Below are 24,463 nucleotides of genomic sequence, written 5' to 3'. Positions count from 1 at the left end.
CACAATATTTTTTTGATTACAAAAAAAAAAAAAAAAACTATTATATAAAAACAATTTTCATTATAAAATCTTGAACACTAAAATAATTTTTTAGCCTTGTTTTTATTGTAAATGAAATAGACAAGAAATTATAACATTGTATAGTTTTTGATTTATATTCAATACAACTTAAGCTATAGTCATCTATTTAAATTCGCTTGATAACAATATGTTATATGTCTTGTCTTAATGACCACACACTGATTAAATTGTTCCCAAAAATTTAAAAAACACACACTTATAATTATGTATATATATTGTAGCAAGACACAGCATGCTCCCTCGCATATATTTCGATAACTCCCACCATATTTACCTGTCGGGTAACGTTGGCAATGTGGGGTGCAGTGGGGTGTTTGGGTGTTTGCTTGTAAAATAGAATAAAAAAATAGGAAAACTTCACTTCAAGTCCGGCCACCAAGCTACAAGGTGTGTCCGAAAACTATTTGTTAAACTTGATTTGGTGAATTGAATTATTATTAATAATAAATCAATAATAATTCAATTCACCAATGAAGAGCAATTATTTACATTTGAACAAATAGTTTTTATAACAAAGCGCTTCTGCAAGTAAGTTTTTTCATACATTCTAATTATCAAATGGCAAATTTATCAATATTTTTTTTTTGTACAAATAGTGTACACAATTATTTCAATTATAATTTTTCTTTTATACATAAAAACAAGAGTGATTTTTTTTTTTTAATCATGTTATTCAGTAAATTTGATTATTATTTAAAAATAAAATATATTATTTAATTTAATATTTCCATTAGAAAATATAATTTTAAACAAAATGCCACGAAGCATTAACTAATTAAAAAAATATATAAAATGTTGATATCTTATCAGTTCGCTGGTTATTTTTTAAAATTTTGATTGACTCATAGGCCAAGGCCATTGAAAAAATATTAAAAAACTTTTTTGTAAGCATTTTTAAAGTATAAATAATTGTAACGAAATAATATAAAATATTGAAATATCATTATCGATAAATTTTCTATTTTTCTTTCATATCTAAAAACATGATTTTTTTTTTTTATATATTAAATTATTCAGTGAAATTTATTATTTTATTATTATTTAAAAATAATAGATATATTATTTAATTTTATATTTCCATTATGAAATATAATTTCGAACAAAATACCACGAAACATTAACTAATTAAAAAAATATATAAAATGTTGACATCTTATCAGCTGGTTATTTTTTAAAATTTTGACTGACTCACTATGAGTCAAGGCCATTGAAAAATTTTTTTATAAGTTTCCAAAGTATACTCATATTAATCTTATCAGTTGGCTGGTTATTTTTTAAAATTTTGACTGACTCACGAGTCAAGGCCATTGAAAAAATATTAAAAAATTTTTTATAGGAGTTTTTAAAGTATAAATAATTGTAAATAAATAATATAAAATATTGGAATATAATTTAATCAAAAAATCCATCATCAATTATTTTTTAACTATACAGAAATTGAATGTGGCCACTCCTCACAGTCCCATAATAGAAAAAAAATTTATTTCATCTTAAAAATGTTTATTTAATTCAAATATTGTTTGTTTTCCAGGTGAATGTATATTGACCTGCACATGTATTTGCAGGCCACAAAGTTTAATTCAAATATGGGGATAAAAATTTGCGTGCTTGCAAAAATATCGTACCGTACTTGTATTTGGTATGTGAATTTTTTTATTCAAAAATACAGTCATCATTATGCCATTTTCTAATTAATTTTTATTCTATTATTTTTAATTTCAGTGAACATCTCTGAATTAGCTCCACTACATGTGGAAATTCCAACAAGCGATTTGGATTATTTTATAAGATCTCACAATGAATTATGGGATAACATCACATATTACGCCAAAGATAATCAAAATCGAGTATATTCGATATCTTACTAAATCGAGAAATTGAAGTTGGGTTCGCAAAATTGGAAAAGTTTGCTCGTGTCATTAACAGTTTTGTGAGAAATTACCGCTTTCATCTTTGTTCTGGATGTAACTTACTTGACGCACAAAACTGTAAATGACACGAGCAAACTTTTTTCCAATTTTGTTTATCCATCTTCCTACATCGAATATTCTTCTTCTAGGGTTTCGATAATTTCATTTTTCGGTTTCTCATTTTCAATTCGTTTCCAATATAAAATACATATTATTTCTTGACTTCGAGAATTTGATATAGAACTCTGGGAACGGTATAATGATCGCAAAAAAATTTATATATAATATCCATCGTTCAGATTACACGACAAAATAAATTCGTCAAAATAAATCCGGACAAAATAAATCTGGATAAAATAAATCGCGACCAAGTAAATCGTGACTAAATAAATTTTTAAAAAATAAATCTCGACAATATTATTTAAATTTATTTCATCGAAATTTATTTTTTTTAAATTTATTCAGTCACGATTTATTTAGTCGCGATTTATTTTGGCTTGATTTATTTTGACGGATTTATTTTGTCAAATTTATTTTGTTGTGTAATCATATATATATATAATATAATAAAAAATATTCGTGCTTTTTGTGCACTTGTAAAAAAAAATAATACACTTCAAGATTAAGGAAGAAATAAGATTTTTAATCCAATAAATATATAATTGTACATAAGTCAAAACAATAAGTGAGATATAATATTATTATTATTATTATTTTATCGACAAAATTGTCACATAATTATCACACATTATTATGTTTGCAAAAAATTTTAATAAAACATATACAAATTGGTTTTATAAAAAGAAAAACAAATCATAAAAATTGATATTATTTTTTCGTTTTGTCAATTCATTGCGTTTTTAAATTTTGATTGTCGAAAATTAAGTTTTTTTTTAATAGTTATAAATTTTTTGAGTAAAAATTATTTATAAAATATTTGAAATAAACATTGTAAATTTTAATTTTAAGTTTTAAATAACAAAAGAAAAAAAAAATATGATTAATATTATTGCCAATATTTACAGATATAATTATTCTCACAATAAAAAAAAGATTATCAGTTTTATGTATTGTTTATATTTATTTTTTAAAATTTAATAATTGCAATTATTTATTTATTTACATAAAATGTGGACGAATTTGTGTATTTGTTATTTTATATTTTTCTTACTTGTATAATCATTATTATTTTTAAGGACATTTATTTATTTTTTTATTATTTTTTGCACCTGTATTCAATCATTGCTAAATATTATTTGCTAAATCACGCTTGTGCATAATGCACACTATCTATTTGTTGAGAGATTATCATTATATAAATCATTTATCAAATAAATTTATAAAATTATCATCAAGCTCATATTTATTATGCAAAAAAAAAGATTTATGTACCTTAATTTTAGTGCTTTTTTAGAATACATTTTTATTAAAATGATAATCGACGAAAACATTCAACCAAAAAAGAAAAAAAAAACATTACCTAAATATAATTTTATTAATTTTTTGTTTCAACTCTTAAAATAATTCAACAGCGTTCAAAAAATTTGGCATAAAAATTAAAACTCTTTTAAATAATCACAATTTAAAGTAATAATTAAATTATTTCTTTCTTCAAATTATTAATCAAGAATAACATCAAGAATCATAAGTGAACAGTGAGCAATGATTAAATAAATTCATCTTACTTTCTTTAATTTTTTTTTTTTTAAATATAATAATAATTATTATAATTTCACTCATGCTATGTTGATTATTATTTTTGCACGTGAAAATTGCACCGAAATGCTCGTATGGCACAGTCATTGAGTATGATATTATGATTAATATTAATTTATGTTAATGAAATAATTAAATCACATATAAATATTACTCGTGAATGATAATTGCTCAATAATTATTAATAGCTGATAAATATATAATTATTTATCAAACGCACCATATTATATCAAAGAAAATATGAGTGTGTTATTTTAATTTTTTAAATTCATATTTAATTATTTTATAATTTTTTTTTATGAATGTATTTTCAAGAGAGCTTTTTGCGATAAATTATCTTTCATTTAATTTAAATAAAAATAATTTTATATTATTTTTTTTTTCCATTATAAAACATCAAGTTATAATAAATTGCCTGAATTATTATTACTTTTTTTTGTTTAAAAAATAGATTGGTAACTTAAAAAAAAAAAAAAAACAATTTCAATTTAACATAATTATTTACCAAAATTTCAACTAAATAAATTATTTATTTGTTCTTTGGCAACTCAACAGCAGCATTATTTAGCTCATTGTTTTTTTATTTTAATTATTTTTATTATTACTGAATAAGACAATTTTTATTACGATGGGCTAAACCAGCTCGTGATAAATCTCTTTCAATTTCATCATCATCTTCAATTCTAAAAATAAAAAAAATATATAAAATTATTTCAATTTATTTATTTACTTGGACTATTATAATTGATTTTACTTACGCTCTTTCTTGATTATCAAGATGATGAACAAGTTCATCTCTTTTGTTAACAATTGAAACAAGCTCATCAAGTAGTAAATCTTCTCTTTTTTTTTGTTCAGCTGTTTTTTGCCAATCTTCAACGTCAAGTATACTTCTTAATTCACGATTTAAAAGTTCAAAACGACGCTCTAAATCATCCTCTTTTTCTCTGTTATAATAATTTATAAATAATTATTTAATTTATAATTTTCATATGCATTTTAATTGATTCAATTTATAAATTTAATACTTACAATATATTCAATTGCATTTGTCTTCGTAATAATGCATTTTTTTTATTTACAAGTGTAAACCAAAGTGACATTAGTCTTTCAGTATCTTCTTCATTGTCACTTTCCATTGCAGCACGAAGTTGCTTTTCAAGTTTACTAGCTTGTATATCAATTTGGCTTTGTTCTCTTTCTAATGCCTCAAGTTCATTTTGAATATACGATGTCATATCTTTTCCCAACTAAAACAATATCAAAGAAATATATTTTCTATACAATTATTTATATCATCATTATTATTATTTACCCCACGAAGTGTTTGTGGACTACGTTCAGGACTATTTTTATCCGGTGAAATTCTCTCCAAGATTTTTGAGAATGAATACAAGGGGGAATTTGTTTTTTTTTCACCATCAATTGCACTTGCATTTGACGATAAATTTCCATTGTGTTCAATCTATTTGAAAAAAAAAAAAAACAAACAAACAAATAAAATGAAAAAAAAAAATTCTTTTTTATTTAATTTAACAAAGTCAAGTGTATTACTTTAATATTGAAACGATCACCAGGTGTTGATGGTGTCATACTTCTTCTTGGGCTATTATTTTGATCATCAATTGATCGTCTATCAAAATTATCATCAATTATTTGACTCGGTGATACCACAGTACCCATTCTAGCTTCAGCAATTATACGACGAGCTCTTTCACGCAATTGTTGTTGACGATCTTCATCATTTTGTGACTATTAAAAATTAATTAATTAATTATTTAATTATAAAATAATATTTAAATATTTAAATACATACATCAATTGGACTTGATACAGGTGAAGTTACTCCAGATGTTGTTTTTGTTTGTCTTGCTTGTTCTAAAAGTTGACGTGCACGTTCACGTAGTTCATCATGTCGAGTAACCAATGGCTATAATTATTAAAATTTAACAAAAAAATTAATTATCATCGTTTACATTATGTAAATATAAAATCATTAATTGAATAAAATATTAATTTATTATTTTTTAAATAACAAATTAAATAAATACTTGTTGAATTTTTATTATTTACTTCAAACTTAGATGCTAGTTAAGTATTCAATTATAGCTGCATTGTATTTAATACAATTTACAATGTATTTGAAAAAAAAAAAAAATTGAATTAATCAATTGAATAAATGAATACTTACATGTGGTGTTCGTGCATCAATATTGAGAGGTGAAATTCCACCACGACCTTCAGAACTTGCTCGCATGCTTCGGTCATTAAACTCCTGAACACAAAAATAGATCTATGAACTTTATATATATATTATTTTTTTCATCATTCAAATACAAAAATTAAATTCATTGATAATTTATCATATATTTAACGTGTGAAAATTAGAAAATTCATGTTTCAAAATATCTACGAATTACAGGAATAATTTAATTGAAGTTTATTTTTAAATAAATATATCCTTGAATAATTGAAAAAAACTTTTTAACACAATCGATTGCTACTCAAGCAGGGACTGTTGTTATTTTGATTTAAAGACTCGAACCGATCGTTTATTTCTTATGCTACATGCAAGACCTAACAGTTTATTATTTTAAATTTATTTTGCTTCATTTGTTCGTGTTAAATATACTGGGCTATTAGGACAACCAATCAAATTTTTACCGCAATTTTTTTCTCTTTTCTACATGACTATTTTAATTATTTAAAAATAAAAAAAATAAATTGAAAATTTAACTGTATCGAATATGTATTTTTAACGTATTAATTCTATGTAAATTATATTTTATTTTTCCTCATAAAAGTGGTATATAATCATTGGATTAAATATAAAAAAAAATGATAATTAAAAATTATTTTTTTACTTACATCTCGAGGTGTTATTGGTGATTTTGTTAATGATATTGATTGTGATCTATTGTCATCCAAAACTTTTAAATTATCTTCTTCATCATCTGAGCCAAATGGATCAGTCAATTGACGTCTTGTCATTAAAATTGGACGTTGAACATTTAATGTACGTGGTGGTGATTTGCTCTGTTAAATAGAAAATAAATTTAAACATGAAAAAAACAACAAAAATACAGTACTAGATTAAACAATGATTATTTTTTTAAAATTACTTTTTCTCTAGTTGTATATTTTTCTTTGGTTGGTGATAAAACTTTTCCAAGGATACTTTTTGAGCTTGCTAAAATAATATCCTTGACATCCTTGACACTTGATGGTGATTTATCTTTACCAATATCATTGTCTTGAGATTCTGTGCTAAGACTTAGATGTAATTTTTGTTTCAATGCTTCAACAGATGTTTCATCTCTTTTATAATCAAATGGATTTGAACTGAAATAAATTAACAATAATTATTATCATATCTTACACTTGAAAAAATTATATATATAATTTATAAATTATTTATTTACCGTCTATTACTATCATTTTTATTAATTCTAGATTCTAGCTGTTCTTTTTTTCTCATATTTATTATTTCTTGACCAAATAATTGAACACTAACATCTGAATTATTATCAGTATTAAATCTTCCAATCATATATGATGATTCATCAGTTGTCTTGCCAATTTGATGTACCTAAAAAAATATAAATTATTTGATAAATATTTAAGTTAAATTTATTAAACTATCTATAAAAAATTATACCTCTAATTCATGACCAGTAAAGTGGGTTCTTAATTGATATAAATATGTCATAACAGCTAGTTTATCTGGTACCGTTAATATATCCATGTCAGCTGGTTCAATAACACGAGGAATTCCAAGTATTTCACCAGCATCAAATGCTTTTTTACAATTTCCTTTGACATCCAAAGCTGACAATGATCCTAAATCTCTAAAAAATCAATACATTTTCATGATATTATGCTTCTATTATTTAAAACAATTTTATTTATTTAAAGAATTTGAAACTTACATGAGTTCTGGTTTAAAATGATGTATAACAGCACAAAATGCCATACCATTACGCCAAGATGTTGTGAGATTTGTAACTTTAACACCAGGATAATTACGTGTTATATCTTTACACCATTCTAATAAATCTTGTCCAGGTGTTATATCTCTAAATTTTTGTAAACCATTATCATTTTTTTTAAGATCTAATGGTTGTAGTTTTAATCTCATTGATTTATTTTTATCATTTTCAATAGCAATATCATCGCTTATTATTTCTTTATATTTATCAGACATACCAGTTAAACTTATACCACGTGATATATGAATATTATCATTTAAATGATTTATTGTATCATCTTTAGCAATACTTGCAATACTTATTGGTGTACTTGCTAATTCATTGTCAGTTAAACTATTTGTCATTAAATCAATTTGTGTTGATATATCTAATATTTCATCAATATTATTTAATGATACTTCTTCAATGTCTTCTGGTATGTCTTCATTATCAAAATCATCCAATACAGCAATATCATTATTCACAGAAAATAAACTTGCCATACTCTGCATATCTTCATCTCTGTTTCAAATAAAAAAAAAAATTCATATTTCATTCATATTATTGTTATTCTTTTTTTTTTTTTGTTAAACTTACGTTGCTTTGCCTTCACGTATAAGAACACAGGACAAAGTACACTCAAGTGTTGATCTAACAATTTTCTTTGATGTTGGTTTGAGATCTAACAAAAGCTTTTGTTGAGTTGAAAATGTCGTTGCATATTTTTTCATATTAATATTTGTTGCAGCAACATGACGTCTTTTACCATTTGTTGATACCTAATAACAAAAATAAAATTTAAATTTAATTTATCATTAATAAAACAACAGTTGATTGTTTTTATTTATTCTTACATCTTCAACGACAAATGTCCATTCTTTATCTTCAAGTTCAAGTGTTCTTGGATCTCTAAATAATGTAACTGTTATTGAATGATTATCAGGTACAGACCAACTGACAATACCAATAAATGGATCACTCAAACAAGGCTCCCATTCAAGTGGTTCTGAGCTAACTCTTCTACTTCTTCTTGTCCATACAACACTCAATTTATTTGGTTTCCTAAAAATAATGAAAATATAAATAAAACATTTATTAATTGATTGATCATATTAATAAATAATGATTTGTAATCTTTTGATATTAAATTAATTATTTAACCTTAATCATTTATATAATATTTAAAAATTATTAAATAACTCAAACGTCATTTTTTATAAAAAACTATATTTGTTTTTTTTTTTTTTTTTTTACTGTTGTGTTGATGTTGTGATTCACCTTCGTAGCCCACTATTATTTTATCTTAAATATATTTTTTCCAAATAACAATTATAATAAATCTATTTATTTATTTATATTTTTTTTTTTTTATACTTAAAAAATTAAATAGATCAAGTAAATTATAAAGGCTAACGTTAAAAATACGTAAATCGATTTTGATAATGTACTATCTCTGTACTTGTTTCTCCTTCTCCTACCCCTCTCACACAAAAATAATTATTATTTTCTTTCTTATTAAACTTTTGTCCTTGATCTTTATTTTTTTATTTTTATTTTTATTATTATTATCTAAAAATAACCAGTAGGAAATTTGATAATTTTAATTTTTTTATTGACGTTTGATATTTTTTTTTTTCAAATGAAATCTCACAAGTTTCACTCACTCATTGTTATAAAATATTAGATAAATAAAAAAATTAATAAATTAATAATTAACTGTCATTTGTCATGAGTATCAAGTAAACACACTTTTTTTTTTTTTTTTCATTACAGCACTTGTTAACAACGCCAAGTCATTGCTCGTACTAGAAGCCTTTTTGTGTAAAATCTTTTTAATTTTTTGTCAATGGGGGGTTTTTAATTATGTATCAGGTTGATACGTGACCAGACAGCTGATTAAAATTGCATCAGTGTGTATTATCATCAATGATGATCATCACCTTCCACTTGTCACCTCTATCACTGACAGATATACACTTTTTAATAATACTTTTTTTATAAATTGCAATGTTGACTCGTCAAAATTTGTTGTGCTTGCACTTCCGTTTGCCTTGGACAACCTTTTTAGTTTTACTTTTTTTTATTTGGTGTGTGATTTATAAATGTAGATAAAATAAGAATGAAAAAAAATATGATTGATAAGAAATTATATGAGAGAAAGCGAGAGAGAAAAAATAAATGATGAGAGAAAAAAAAAAAATTGTTTATTGATCGATGCTTATGAAAATCATGTAGATAAGAAAGTCAAATGATAGTTGAGCTTGTTTTTAGTCTATGGTAGTAGAAAAAATTATTAATATTATTATTTATTTATTATTATTATTAATATTGTCGATAAGTAAAATTCTACTTATCGACAAATTGCAGTCGGTAACTTCTCCGCTAGATGGCGTCTCAAAATCAAAATGGCCGCGCCTTTGTTAAAGAAGAAACTTGTGTCGTTCAGTGCTCTGACTTTTTTCACTTATTATTGCTAAAATAATTGTTAAACAATTATAAATTGTTGATAAATCGGTTAATTAAATTTTTCTGAACAGATTGTGATATAAATTATTGCTGATTTTTGTAAATTTTGACCAAAATTAATGGACATGTCAGAGTTGTTGGAGCTGACAAAGAAAAATTTTAATTTGTTAAATAGTGGACAAGTGGTATGTAAACATCAACTTTTTTTATTGTTTTTAATTATTTAACACATAAACAAACATAATTACGTTATTTTTTTTAATGATTAAGCTCAAATAAAAAAAATTATTTGAGGTTAGGTTGTCATTCTTTACAAAGACAATGAATTTATTAATTTTTTCATAAATATTTATCGATATTTGCTATTTATAGCATTGTTGTAGCATTCTTATTGTATAATAATCGTTTTTTTATTAATAACAATCAAAAAAATGTGAAATATTTCAATATTAATTTTCCTTTGTTAGAGGCCTTTGTCATTTTTTATTGTCAGTGTTTAGTATCCATTTATTCACTTTGAAATTTAACTTTTCATTGTCTATTTGTTTAATTATTATTTATTTATCTATTTTTTATTAATTTACTATTTATTTATTTGTTTATTTATCATTTATTTATTTATTTACTAGTGTCACTTTCATCTAGTCTTTTTATGTTTCTAATAATTACTCCAATTTGAAAAATATTAACAACACAATGTTTATATAATATTTATTATTTACAGATATATAAAAAAAAGTGTGGATAAAGTATCTGACGTGCTGATACAATTAATCAACCAACATAATTAAAAATGGGACTGAAAAATGACAAAATTGGTTTGTCATTGGAGACAAAATGATATTTGAGTACAGTGAGTTATTTCATATTATTTAAAAAAAAATAAAAATACAGTCTAATAATAATTTAATTATTTATTGTTACAGTTGCATCAAATATATTCATGGCAAAAACGTCTTGCCAATACATGTAACATCAGACGCATATAATGAAAAAAAAATGTGAAGAGATAGTTACTGATTTATTTAAAACAACTGAGATGAAGTGAATGATGTTAATGTTAAAAGTGAGTCATAAGGTACGTCGTCGACATTAGTTTGTGTTACCAAGTGTTTTAAAAATTAAGTGAAATGTTTATAAACTATTTGATAATACAATGATCATATGAAATGCTGGTACACTTGAACCACCAACAAAGTGCATCAAGACCATCCACATGATATTATGCTTCAACAATAATGAATCTCTGTTAATGAAGAATCATTACTCAATTATTTACATTTTGCATGTGCAATTGAATTTAAAAAATGTCAAGTTTAAATGAAATCCAACATCTTATGAGTTATGAGCTGTCTGATATGATTTTATCTATCTTTTACTGGGGAACAATCAATAACATTACATGGTGCTGGTATTATTGGCTCTTAGGCTCTATCTAATGTAACACTTGTTGTTATTGTTCAACATTTATCAATTTCTATTGAAATTGTCTTTGGTAAATCGCTGGTGTTGCTGATGAATCATAACATGTTGGCTCGAGAGTTGAGAGTATCAAGAAATTGCTGCCTCTACTGATGAGAGTGTAAAAAATATTCTCGCAACGACTCAGCTGACAACTCGAGACCTTCTTTTGAAATTGATAAATCACTTTCAAATCATAATGATAATATGAACTATATTTAAAAATATAATATCAACAATTTATTATAATTTTTAAATAAATAAGTCGAATAGTTTATTATAAAGTAAACAATTATACAAACAATCTATTGCAGTAATTTATATTTTTCAATTTCATTCAGTTAATATAAAAACAAAAACTTTATCAAGTACTTTATAAACTATACATGGTGAAAAGTGTTTTCACAAAAAAGTTTTAGTGAAAAGTGTAGTGATCATTGTTTTGTGTACGTTTGTGTAGTGTGTGTAGTGCTTGTGTGTGATCATTGAACCTGTTGATGATCCAATTGAATCATCACATGGAGTGTATCATCCTCTAGTCTTCATGGATTGCAGTAGCCTGAGCAATTTGATGACCAGCGTGGGAAGATGAACATCCGCTTACAAGGTAGGATTTTATTTAATTAATAATTGTATTGATGATGATTGTATTTGTTTGAAACTCCATGGTACTCTTTCATATATTCTTTAGGTCATCGTGCTCTTTTTTTTTTTTACATTGATTTATGTATTATGTGATAATTTTATTTCTATGATATTAATTAGACGACGCGTATCATTTTTGTTATCATGTACATCAGTGTAGATAAAAATCCCGAGTAAAAATCGATTATTATCTATAAAAACTTTGGATATTTTTCAAGCTCCAGTTGCAATGTTTTCACCTGTGAAAATTGAAAAAAAAAATTAATTAAATAACAAATATTATTATATAGATTTATAAGAAAAAATTTACCTTTTCATTGTTTTTTAATTTTTCTTCTTCCAATGTAATATCAATGTATTTTTTCGTTGATAATTTATCCAATAATTTATTTAATTTTTCTTCAACTTTTAATCTTTTATTTAAGACATTTTCTTTGAGCTGATTAACAACATTATTGTCTGTTAAATAATATCGAATTTGACATCCACATTCTTTAGTATAAATTCCATCTTGTTGTTCTTTATAATCACTTGTTTTGCATATTTTTAAATTATTTATTCTTGATGTTGAAACAATGAAATCTTGGTTGGCTTTGTAAAATTTAAAATCATCCTCATCATCAATAATAATATCTACACTTGATATAAATTTTTTATTGATATGATTTAATATATTCCTCATTGACTGTACAATTTTAATAACATCATCAAATTTTTCTTCTAATTTTTCATCACGATTATTATCAAGTTCTTTTGATGTTGGATAAGTCGCTTCATTTAATGATGTAATTTTTAAAAAACCAGGTAATTTTTTTTCTAGTCTTGAATAAAGATCATCACTTAAATATGGCATAAATGGTGATAATGTTCTTAATGATACCTCAAGACATTTAATCATTGTCCACTTGTGACTATCAACAATATTTTTATCATCACTAGCAAGTCCCAATTTAGTTGCTTCTAAATAAAAATCACAAAATTCATAATAAAAAAATTGTTTTATTGCTAAAACAGCACGATGAAAATATCTTTGTTGAATATTTTCATTAACCAAATAAATCATTAAACTCATTTTACTTAAAATCCAACGATCAGTTGATGATAATACTTGAGGTTTTGTAACTTGTTTATCATCAGTAACAAGAAGTACAAATTTACATGCTTGCCATATTTTATTACAAAAACGTTTATTTGTTTTACATTCATTAACATCAAAATTAACACGTTCATTTTTAATATCAAGTGAACAAAAAGTTAATCTAAGTGCATCAATTCCACATTCTGGTATACCATCAGGAAAATTTTTTAAATTAACAATATTTGCTCTTTTTAATTCTTGTTCATTAATAATACCATTATTAAAATTTTGAATAGTTTCATTTTGCAAATTATCAATTGTAATACCATTTATAATCCATTCTGGATTAATAACATTACCAAGACTTTTTGACATTTTTTTACCATCAGAATCACATAAAATACCATGAAGTAAAATTTCATTAAATGGTAATTTACCAGTTAATTCATTACAAAGCATAACCATTCTTGCAACCCAATAAATTAATATATCATGACCAGTTTCCATTAAACTAAGTGGATAATTATTTTTATAAGTTTTATTTGGCCAACCCAGCGTTGTCATTGGTAATAATCCAGCTGAAAACCATGTATCAAGAACATCACAATCTTGTTTAATATTAAAATTATTACCATATTTAATTTGACATAATTTTAATGCATCTTCATAATTTTTTGCAACAATCCAATATGATTCATTATTATTATAACAATTATAAGCTGGTATTTTATGACCCCATGATAATTGTCTTGATATACACCAATCTTTAATATTATCTAATCTTTCAAACCAAAGTTTTTTATATTTTGGAGGATCAATTATAAGTTGTTTATTATTAACAGCATCTATTGCATTTAATGACATATTTTTCATATTTAAAAACCATTGTTCTTTTATAATATATTCAATAATATCACCTGTTCTTGAACATATTGGTATTGTCATTGGATGATCTTTAATTTCTTTTAATGCTCCAATATTTGTTAATTCATCAAGTATTTTTTGTCTTGCTATATATCTTGGTAATCCAACATATGATTTAGTATTTTCATTCATTAATCCATCTTCATTTATAACTTGTATTATTTGTAAATTATGTTTTTGTGCAAATTCAAGATCAATACGACTATGTCCTGGTGTTATTTTTAATGCACCAGTACCATAATTAATTTTAACTTCTTTATCACCAATAATTGGTATAAATATATCACGTAATGGATGATAAACTTGTTTACCAATTAAATGACAATAACGTAAATCATCTGGATTTACTGCTATTGCTGTATCACCATGCATTGATTCAATTCTTGTTGTTGATACTATTATTTCATCATTTGAATCTTTAACTTTAAATCCAACATCATATATTTCACCAAATGTTATTTTTTTATTATAACCAGGTAATGATAAATATGTTTTTTTATTAATGTCAATTGTATCAACTTCAATATCTGAAATTGTACTTTGTAAAGCTGGTGACCAATTTACTAAATCATTTTTTCTATATAATAATCCACGATTATGTAATATTAAAAATGCCTCATTAACAGCATTATTATGTTCCTAAAAATAAAAAAAATTTATTTAGCTATTTTGTTTTTTTTGTTTTGTGTTAATTTAAATTTTTTTTTTTTTTTTCATTACTTTACTCATTGTGTAATATTCTTTAGACCAATCAAGACTAGCTCCAAGATATTTTAATTGTTGATTTATTATATTTTCTTTTTGACATTTCCATTTTTCAAGTTCATTTGAAAATTCTTCTTTTGATATATCATTTTTTTTTAATCCTTTTGTTGCTAATAAATATTTTTCAACAACAACTTGTGTTGCAATACCACCATGATCAATACCTGGTATCCATGTTACTGTATTACCATTCATTCTATTCCATCTTGCTAATACATCTTGAATTGTAACAGTATAACCATGTCCTAAATGTAATGCACCAGTTACATTTGGTGGTGGTAATATCATTTTAAATGATGAATTTTCAGGACCATAAAAATCATTTTTTTTATTCCAAACATTGTTCCAATGTTCAGCAACTCCTTTTGTTACATGGCTATTGGGAAAATCTAAAATTAATCAGACAACATATCATTGAAGCTTTTTTTTTTATATAAAAATTATATTATTTATTAACCTTACCGGTAATTCTTTCTTGATTTAATTGATAAGAATAATTTCTACATAATTTAATAGATTTTCTAAGACAATTCACTCTAAAATACATTGTTTATTATAATATTTTTTTTTTTATTTAATGATGTATTTTTTGCAATGACTATTTTAATTGTTATTTATACACATTTTTTATTTTTGTTATTAAACAACCATGTGTTTTGATGATGACGATGAACCAACACAATCATATATTGTTGTGTTTACATGAATTCCGTTGCACTAGCAAAAATACTCCGGCAACTTTAACATTTTCCCGCAAATTTAAATAAACCAAGTGTCTGTTAAGTGTTATTTTAACCTGGTTTATTGTTTAAATAATTAAATTATTAATAAATTAAAGTGTTATTATTATTTTTGAATATGAATCCCAGTGATTTTCCAGACTCGGATGATGAGTTTGATTTTGATGTTTCTTCTTCAACAGTTTCAAATAAACAAACAACTAGTAAGATTATTTTGTTTTTGTTTATTATTAATTTTAACTAGTCAGCAATAATATGTTATAATTATTTTTGTTTGTATAATATTTTAAATAGATTTAAAAAATGGTGATAAAACATCTGAAGTATCAAAAAACACAAAAACATTATCAGTTAATGTAGCATCAGATTATCCAGATTTTGATGATGAATTTGATATTGATATTGATGAATTTAATACTCAAGGATCTATTCAATCATCAAATAATAAAAAAACATTACCGGCTAATGTAGCATCAGATTTTCCAGATTTTGTTGATGATTTTGATATTAATACTGATGATTTTGATACTCAAGGATCTATTAAAGCATCAACATCAACTCAAAAACAACCTGGTTTGTTATAATTGTTTTTTTTTTATTTTTAAAACAATTAAATTTATATAATCTACAAGTTAAAATATTATTTTTTTTTTTTTCTAGATAATGTATCAATTAATTGGAAATCTTCTGTTGAATCTAGAAACAAAACAACACTACAAAATTCAGATTTTCCAGATTCAGATGATGAATTTAACATGACACCATTAATAACAACACAAAATACAACACCAATAATACAACCAATAATACAAAATAAACGTAATTATAATGATATAATTGGAGATGATAATTTTGATTTTGATAATGATGATGATGATTTTGATCAACATAGAAATAAAAAACTTTGTTGGGATAAACCAGATGAAGTATTAAAAGCAATAAAAGCAATGAAATATGATAAAATAAAAAAACCAGATGCAAATAAAAAATTATTAGATAATAAAAAAAATAAAAATATATCATTGAGTGTACCAAGTTGGAATTTTATTGCATTAACAAGAGAATCAGATGCACAAAGAATTTATATACGTTTAAAACAAGATTCAAATAATCAAAGTATTAATAAACCAATAAAACCAATTGGTGGTTTATTATTAGTTAATTATGAAACATTAAAAATGGAAGCTGAAAAAATAATAATAAATAATGTTAAAAAAGCAAGTATTGTAGAAAAATTAACATCAACAGTTGCAACAAAAAAATCAAAATATAATGATCAATTATGGGTTGATAAATATCGTCCAAAATCTTATGTTGAATTATTATCAGAAGAAGCAGTTAATTGTGCATTATTATATTGGATTAAACTTTGGGATAAAGTTGTATTTAATAGTGATATTAAAATGAATAAAAAACGTATTGAATCAGCCATGTATCATATTAATAGTGGAGGTGGTGGTTTTAATAAATATAAAAAGATTGATAATAAAGAAGAAGCTGAGTTAGTTGATAAAAAAAATTTTCCAATACAAAGAATAGCATTATTAACTGGACCACCTGGTCTTGGTAAAACAACATTAGCACATCTTGTTGCTCATCAAGCTGGTTATAATGTTGTTGATATTAATGCAAGTAATGATAGAAATCCTGAATCATTTAGACAAGTATTATTATCATCAACACAAATGAAACCATTAATTGGAACAAATGATAGTATTGGACGTCCAAATTGTCTTATATTTGATGAAATTGATGGAGCACCAACAACATCAATTGATTTATTAATACAATTTGTTCAAGGTAAATTAACAACAAAAGGTAATAATAATAAAAAACAAAAAACAACAAAAGATAATGAATATTGTAAAAGACCAGTTATTTGTATTTGTAATGAATTATATACACCATCATTAAGAGCACTTAGAACAATGGCATTTATAATAAATGTACCAAAAATAAATCCATCATTACTTGCTGATAGATTACAAACAATATCACGTTATGAAAATATTAAAGTTGATAAATCAATATTAAAAGATTTAGCTGATAAATCTGGTTGTGATATACGTTCATGTCTTGGTGCATTACAATATATGGGTAATGATGTTACAAAAGATAATATAAGTCTTGGTACAAAAGATACAAAAATTGGTTTATTTGATGCTTGGCGTAATATATTACAAATACCATCAAAAAAATTAGGTAATTTAACACCATTTGATAAAGTACAACGTGTATTACGTATTGCACGTGATGATAATTCAGAAAGATTTGCAATGGGTATATTTGAAAATTATCCATTAAATTGTATTGATGATATTAATTTAATTGTTGATGCAATTGATTGGTTTACATTTTATGATGAAATAACAACAATTATTAGAGAAAAACAAGATTGGCGTGTTATGTCATATGCAAATTATTCATTTGTTGCTTGGCATTTAAGTTTTTCAACATTAAAAAATCCAAAATTAAATTTTCCATATGTAACAAGTGAAGCTAATCAATTATTAAATAATAATAAAAATATATTAGAAATCGCAAAAAGACATTGTGGTATTGATGGAAGAGTATTACTTCTTGATGTTGCACCATTTTTATCAGAATTATTAACACCAAAATTACGTGCATTAGCTGGTCATTTATTATCACCAAAAGAAAAAGCTGAATTACAAAGACTTGTTGATGTTATGCTTGATTATGGATTGACATTTGTACCAGATCGTAATCAAGAAGATGGTACTATTGATTTTGTACTTGAACCAAATCTCATTGCTCTTGGTACATTTCCTGATTGTAAAATACGTAGAGGTTTACCATATGCTGTTAAACAAATTGTTCTTAGAGAATTGGAATATGGAAAAGTTAATAGACAAGCTAATATTGGTAAAAATAAAAATAATGATGAAGGAAAAAATATAGCTGTAAGAAAAACACATGATAATAATGATATAATTGATGTTAAAAAAACATTTAGACCAATCCATCTTAAAGATATGGAAACTATTATTGTTCCTGTTAAAAAAAAACTTATGGGTGATGTTTTTGATAATTTTTTAAGAAAACCACCAACAAAACCAGCAGCAACAACAACAACAACTGATACTAGTCCTTTGAAAAAAAAACTTGATGTTAAATATCGTTCTTTTATTAAAACACATGGAGTTTATTATAAATACAAAGAAGGATTTAGTAATGCAATTCGTCGAAATATTAAAATTGATGATATTTTATGATTATTTTATATTTTTGTATTAAATATTTATTTAAAAATATAAATATTTTGATATTATTATTTATGTTGTTTATTTTATTATTAAATTTTTCAGTAAAATATTATTTAAAAAGGAAAAAAACAAAATAATTCAAATGAAAGAAATCAACAAGTTTCATTAAGACTTTACGGTTATTTTTATTTTAAATTAACAATAATAAATTATTGCTAAACAGATAGATAAAAAAAAAGGATTTTTTTTTCTTTTTTTTATCGCAATATGAATATTTCATTACATGGAAAGTATTAACAAGGATTTTCCTAAGCTTCTTCTTCCATGACTTCTTCGTCTTCAAAGTTGTCTTCATCCTCAGCAGTTGCTTCCTAAAAAAATTAAAAAAAAAAAAAAAAACATTACATAAGTATAAAAATAATAATTAAATTATGATAAATTTGGAATTATTTATAAAAACAAGTTATTTTATAAAATTCTAAAAATTAATTTAAATTACCTGATATTGTTGATATTCAGAAACCAAATCATTCATGTTACTTTCGGCCTCGGTGAATTCCATCTCGTCCATACCTTCACCAGTGTACCAATGTAAGAAAGCCTTGCGTCTAAACATGGCAGTAAATTGTTCACTTATACGTTTGAAAATTTCTTGAATTGCTGTTGAATTTCCAATAAATGTTGATGACATTTTTAATCCCTTTGGTGGAATATCACATACAGCAACCTTGACATTATTTCTGTAATAAAAATACCAGTTTATATTTAATATACTTTTCTTTTTTTTTTTTTTCTTTACAAATTAAATTAAATCAAAATAATTAAACTTACGGAATCCATTCAACAAAGAATGCACTATTTTTTTGTTGTACACTGAGCATTTGTTCATCAACTTCTTTCATTGACATTTGTCCTCTGAATATAGCAGCAACAGTTAAATAACGTCCATGTCTTGGATCACATGCAGCCATCATATTTTTAGCATCAAACATTTGTTGTGTTAATTCTGGTACAGTTAATGCACGATATTGTTGACTACCTCTTGCTGTTAATGGTGCAAAACCAGGCATAAAGAAATGTAAACGTGGAAATGGTACCATGTTAACAGCTAATTTACGAAGATCAGCATTAAGCTGACCTGGAAATCTTAAACATGTTGTTACACCAGACATTGTTACTGATACTAAATGATTAAGATCACCATATGTTGGTGATGTTAATTTAAGTGTTCTGAAGCAAATATCATAAAGTGCTTCATTGTCAATACAGAATGTTTCATCAGTATTTTCAACAAGTTGATGAACAGATAAAGTTGCATTGTATGGTTCAACAACAGTGTCAGATACTTTTGGTGATGGTACAACACTAAATGAATTCATAATACGATCAGGATATTCTTCACGTACTTTTGATATCAAAAGTGTACCCATACCAGAACCAGTACCACCACCAAGTGAATGTGTTAATTGAAAACCTTGAAGACAATCACAACCTTCTGATTCTTTACGTACAACTTCCATAACAGAGTCAATTAATTCAGCACCTTCTGTGTAATGACCTTTGGCCCAATTGTTACCTGCTCCACTTTGACCAAAAACAAAATTATCAGGTCTGAATATTTGTCCATAAGGACCACTGCGAATTGAGTCCATGGTACCTGGTTCCAAATCAACGAGAATTGCGCGTGGTACATATTTATTGTCTGCAAAAAAAAAAGAAGGAAAAAACAAACAACATTAATATTAAATTCACGTTATGATTCATCAATAGATAAATTTTTAAAAATTATATTGATTTTATTGGTTGTAATAAATTTATCATCAACTTACTTCCAGCTTCATTGTAGTAAACATTGATTCTTTCAAGTTGCAAATCATTCGTTCCGGTATATTGTCCAGTTGGGTCAATACCATGCTCATCAGAAATAATTTCCCAGAACTGTAAAAAAGAAAAAAAAAAAAAACCATTTTATTATTATTATTAATAATGATAAAATTTCATAAATTTAAATTTTCATTATTGCGCATGTGTCGAGAAAAAAAAGCAATATGTGTATGTATGTTTGTGTGAATTCTAATCTCAACGGTCGAATTTATTTTTTCACACATACATGTTTTTATATATTAATAATTTTTTTTTGTATTAAAATATAAAGAAGCATCATACTCTGTAATCACAATTACAGATATATTTTATTTCTTTTTTTTTTTTTAATTTATTTTATAATGATTTATATGAAAAATTTTGCATAAATATTTTATGGAGTTATTTACGGCATCTACGTCATTTTTATTTATTTATTTATTTTTTTTGGCAATTTTAGTTGATTTGCAAGTTAAGCATTATTTAATTTGTTTTTTTTTTTTTTTCTTTTCTCTTTAAATTAATTTATCAAGATAATGATGATAATATTAAATGATGAAATTATTTAATGACACAGTTAATACCCACGCGGTTTACAAGTCCAAAATTTGCAGGTTCAAAAGAAAAAAAAGAATTTATTTTAATGGAGGATTTCGACAAGATGACGATGACTCAAAAACCTCGCCCAAGAAAAAAAAAAAATTATAAATAATTAATAAAATCAGAATGATTATCCATATATATATTATCAATTAAGAAAAAAATAAAATAAAATATATAATAATAATATTGAGAATATAAAAATTATGATGATAATGCTTAATGTACAAAATGAACTCACCTTGGAACCAATTTGATTACCACACTGACCGGCTTGAAGATGAACAATTTCCCGCATGTTTAATTGTTAATTAAAAAAAGTATATATTTAAATAAATATTAAATAATTATTTATAATAAAATTAATGTCTATTGTGCGTATTGTTAATATTTAATGCACAAATAATTATTTATAATAAAGAGAGAGAGCAGTTACAACAGGGAGGCCAAGCCTTGGGTTATTTCTCAGCTACTGACATGCATGCTAGCGCCTCTTGGTGATTTTCGAACCGAAGCTTCAAGTGTAGACGAGGGGACGAATTCGAGGCGGGGGACCATAAACTAGAGAGGGTCGGTATTACAGGCAATAATTTACTTGGAAATGTAGATATTTTTAATGTTGATAAATAATGTTAAAATATTTTATTTTTATTTTTTTTTTATTTAAAAACGTAATGATTTACAAGTTATTGATAATAATATTATTCATTGACATGTTACAACAAATTGTCAACTATAAAATAAAAATACAAATTGAACAATAGTCGAAGATTTACATTTTTTTTTCCCATTTGACATTTCTCGTTTCGATGATAATAACATAAAAATATTAAAACATAAAAGCAAACAAAATTATTTTTGCACTATTATTTTATAAATTTTCTTATTTTTATAAACATTAAAATTTATAAATTCTTTTTTTATAGAATATAATAACCGACGGAATATAAATATATATATTAAAAGAAAAATCCTCATAAGAAAAATTTATAAACTAATTTATCTGTTTAGTTGATAATATAAAAAAAATTAATAATTGGATGAAACAAGTTCATAATTAATGAAATTGTAAATTTCAAAATTTTAACAAATTCCGACAACTTTTTAATTTAATTCGAAAATTAAAAAAAAAATATATGTTCAGCTATTTATTTTTGCAATTGATTGATATTGCTTATTCTTTTTCTTTTATGTTTTAATTTTTTTATGTTAACTAATGTTTAGCTATAACATTCAAAAAAAATATTGATTCAATATTTAAAAATCTATGTTTACCCTATACTAATTGCCAAAATAAATTAGCAAATACAAATTAGATTGAGGCCGAAATCGAAATCACTATTGATTGTTCAGGGAACCAAGTTCAACCCTCGATTTTTTTTGTGTTACTTTCCACTGACATGGTTGACTTGCATGAACCTTGAATACCTACAAATATAAAAAATAGTTATTAATACATAGTTTTGACAATTAATACATTTGGATAATAATGAATAAAAAAAATACTGTACATTTAGTGTCTTCATCTGACAAATCATCGTCCGTTGAATCCAAAAAAAACACTTTACGGCGAGGTGGTAATTTCACACGTTCTGTAAAAACAACGAAGAAAATATTATTCAACTATTAAAGTTGGCAGTTTTGATGAATGAATTAAAAATTGAAAAATATATATTTTAAGACTTACTGAAATCAAAATCATACGATGGGTGGAGTGCTTTTCTTACACGGACAGCTGTTGAACAAAAAAAAAATAATTAAACATGATTTATATTATAATTAATTAATATTAATATTAACATTATTTCTATTATATAATTAATTAATTTTATTGTGACTTACATGAATTATTTTTACATAAAACTAGATTAAATGGGTGGACTGCTTTTCCTTGACAGACAGCTGTTGAACGAAAAAAAAAATTAAACATGATTTCTATTTAAATAATTAATAGTTTAAATAACTAATTAATTTTATTGTGACTTACGTGAATTATTTTGTTTACGTGAATTGATTTAGATGTTTTATGGACAGTCTCATCATCTTCATCAAAAAATCGTCTTTGTTGCTTTGAGAATCTTCTTCCATTGATAACACTGATACTGAGTGACTATTATCGTTTTTCTTTCTTATCGTAAAGCGGTCTTGATTGTAGGGTTGACCTTCGGAGAAATCGTCAAACTTTTGATAAGAATTTGAAGAGTTCTCACAAGAATTATCCATCGTAGATTTCATGTCATCTATAGCTGAAATAAAATTAATATTAATAATAATTTTTTTTTTTTTTCTTGAGCTGAAGTCTTTGTACGGGGAAAAGCATTGTCTATTTTATCTTTTAGTTATGATTATTTCCTACGGGGCGTCAGGTAGGTCTTGGAGAGGATGTAATGAGGAGTAGAGAGACCACGATTGCTTTTCTTCAATATTTCCATGACAATATTTTATAAATTGTCATGGCACATAAAAAATTTTTCAAATCATTTATCAAATAAATTTTTTTAAATTAGTATATTTTTTACTATTATACTTTGCGCAGTGTCCATTATTATCAAAATATATATGGTTGCAACACAAATAGTAAATACTAAAATGTTAAATAAAATAAAGTAAAAGTTTTTGACAATGAATATTTATAAAATTATCGTTTATAATCGTCGTACGCAAAATTATTTTTAATCATTGGTTGCAAACATATATATTTTGACAGTAATAGACAACTAGAATATATAATAAAAAATAATATATATATATATATAAATAATTTTATAAATATACAGTATTGAAATTTTTACGTTATTTTATTTTACATTTTAGTTATTATTATTATTTCCTCATGAAAATGTTGAGAAAAAGCAATCCTGTTTCTTGTCCTCAGTAAGTCAAATTCGACACCCCGTAGTAAATAATAATAACTAAAATAGAAAATAAAATAAACTAAAAATTTTTAACACTGAACATTTATAAAATTATTATTTATAATCGTTTGTCTCCAAATTATTATTGAAATAAATATTTTGTG

The 24,463-nt window shown here is 24.4% G+C and overlaps 5 protein-coding genes and 1 long non-coding RNA gene across 6 annotated transcripts in view; 3 read left to right on the top strand and 3 right to left on the bottom strand.

The window, feature by feature from the left end:
- Positions 1-151: 151 nt before the first annotated feature.
- Positions 152-2,348, top strand: LOC122852645. Its single transcript, XR_006373841.1, has 3 exons — positions 152-609; positions 1,613-1,720; positions 1,804-2,348. It is a non-coding gene; the product is annotated as an uncharacterized LOC122852645 (long non-coding RNA).
- A 265-nt stretch (positions 2,349-2,613) lies between these two features.
- LOC122851022 (EH domain-binding protein 1) lies at positions 2,614-11,234 on the bottom strand. The gene is made up of 15 exons (XM_044150070.1): positions 11,224-11,234; positions 8,530-8,737; positions 8,273-8,454; positions 7,637-8,197; positions 7,366-7,555; positions 7,130-7,296; positions 6,830-7,049; positions 6,576-6,743; positions 5,899-5,982; positions 5,524-5,637; positions 5,262-5,459; positions 5,023-5,172; positions 4,740-4,957; positions 4,466-4,654; positions 2,614-4,390 (listed from the first exon to the last, which is right to left on the bottom strand). Exons 1-15 carry the CDS (start codon positions 11,232-11,234, stop codon positions 4,309-4,311), a joined length of 2,742 nt encoding a protein of 913 aa, XP_044006005.1. The 3' UTR covers positions 2,614-4,308.
- Positions 10,094-24,463, top strand: part of LOC122852634 (putative uncharacterized protein DDB_G0282133) — a 47,811-nt gene continuing 33,441 nt past the window's right edge. Inside the window, exons 1-3 of the mRNA XM_044152533.1 lie at positions 10,094-10,326; positions 10,866-10,994; positions 11,068-12,209. Of these exons, the coding sequence (XP_044008468.1) occupies positions 12,191-12,209 (19 nt within the window). The 5' untranslated portion in view covers positions 10,094-10,326; positions 10,866-10,994; positions 11,068-12,190. The remainder of the gene's footprint in view (positions 10,327-10,865; positions 10,995-11,067; positions 12,210-24,463) is intronic.
- Positions 12,293-15,667, bottom strand: LOC122852636 (valine--tRNA ligase-like). Its single transcript, XM_044152538.1, has 4 exons — positions 15,477-15,667; positions 14,970-15,403; positions 12,558-14,888; positions 12,293-12,486 (listed from the first exon to the last, which is right to left on the bottom strand). Exons 1-4 carry the CDS (start codon positions 15,559-15,561, stop codon positions 12,439-12,441), a joined length of 2,898 nt encoding a protein of 965 aa, XP_044008473.1. The 5' UTR covers positions 15,562-15,667; the 3' UTR covers positions 12,293-12,438.
- Positions 15,781-19,051, top strand: LOC122852635 (chromosome transmission fidelity protein 18 homolog). The gene is made up of 3 exons (XM_044152537.1): positions 15,781-15,957; positions 16,049-16,327; positions 16,415-19,051. Exons 1-3 carry the CDS (start codon positions 15,873-15,875, stop codon positions 18,988-18,990), a joined length of 2,940 nt encoding a protein of 979 aa, XP_044008472.1. The 5' UTR covers positions 15,781-15,872; the 3' UTR covers positions 18,991-19,051.
- LOC122852642 (tubulin beta chain-like) lies at positions 19,148-21,843 on the bottom strand. The gene is made up of 5 exons (XM_044152552.1): positions 21,686-21,843; positions 20,811-20,919; positions 19,813-20,683; positions 19,481-19,721; positions 19,148-19,352 (listed from the first exon to the last, which is right to left on the bottom strand). The coding sequence occupies exons 1-5, from the start codon at positions 21,740-21,742 to the stop codon at positions 19,290-19,292; spliced, it is 1,341 nt and encodes a 446-aa protein (XP_044008487.1). The 5' UTR covers positions 21,743-21,843; the 3' UTR covers positions 19,148-19,289.

This window comes from Aphidius gifuensis, linkage group LG3 (genome assembly GCF_014905175.1).
Source record: "Aphidius gifuensis isolate YNYX2018 linkage group LG3, ASM1490517v1, whole genome shotgun sequence".
Lineage (NCBI taxonomy): Eukaryota > Metazoa > Arthropoda > Insecta > Hymenoptera > Braconidae > Aphidius > Aphidius gifuensis.
The sequence above is the reverse complement of the archived record's forward strand: the minus strand, read 5'-3'. Positions and strand labels throughout refer to the sequence as shown.

Coding starts and splice junctions, on each gene's coding strand:
- LOC122852636 (XM_044152538.1), bottom strand. CDS start 15,561: ATGTATTTTAGAGTGAATTGTCTTAGAAAATCTATTAAATTATGTAGA. Junction 15,404..15,476: donor AAATCAAGAAAGAATTACCG/GTAAGGTTAATA, acceptor GATTAATTTTAG/ATTTTCCCAATAGCCATGTA. Junction 12,487..12,557: donor AATTAAAAAACAATGAAAAG/GTAAATTTTTTC, acceptor CAATTTTCACAG/GTGAAAACATTGCAACTGGA.
- LOC122851022 (XM_044150070.1), bottom strand. Junction 5,983..6,575: donor CACCAATAACACCTCGAGAT/GTAAGTAAAAAA, acceptor TTTTGTGTTCAG/GAGTTTAATGACCGAAGCAT. Junction 5,460..5,523: donor CTGTATCAAGTCCAATTGAT/GTATGTATTTAA, acceptor AATTTTTAATAG/TCACAAAATGATGAAGATCG.
- LOC122852642 (XM_044152552.1), bottom strand. CDS start 21,742: ATGCGGGAAATTGTTCATCTTCAAGCCGGTCAGTGTGGTAATCAAATT. Junction 19,722..19,812: donor TTCTTTGTTGAATGGATTCC/GTAAGTTTAATT, acceptor TTTTTATTACAG/AAATAATGTCAAGGTTGCTG. Junction 19,353..19,480: donor CTGAATATCAACAATATCAG/GTAATTTAAATT, acceptor TAATTTTTTTAG/GAAGCAACTGCTGAGGATGA.
- LOC122852635 (XM_044152537.1), top strand. CDS start 15,873: ATGAATCCCAGTGATTTTCCAGACTCGGATGATGAGTTTGATTTTGAT. Junction 15,958..16,048: donor TTCAAATAAACAAACAACTA/GTAAGATTATTT, acceptor TATTTTAAATAG/ATTTAAAAAATGGTGATAAA. Junction 16,328..16,414: donor ATCAACTCAAAAACAACCTG/GTTTGTTATAAT, acceptor TTTTTTTTCTAG/ATAATGTATCAATTAATTGG.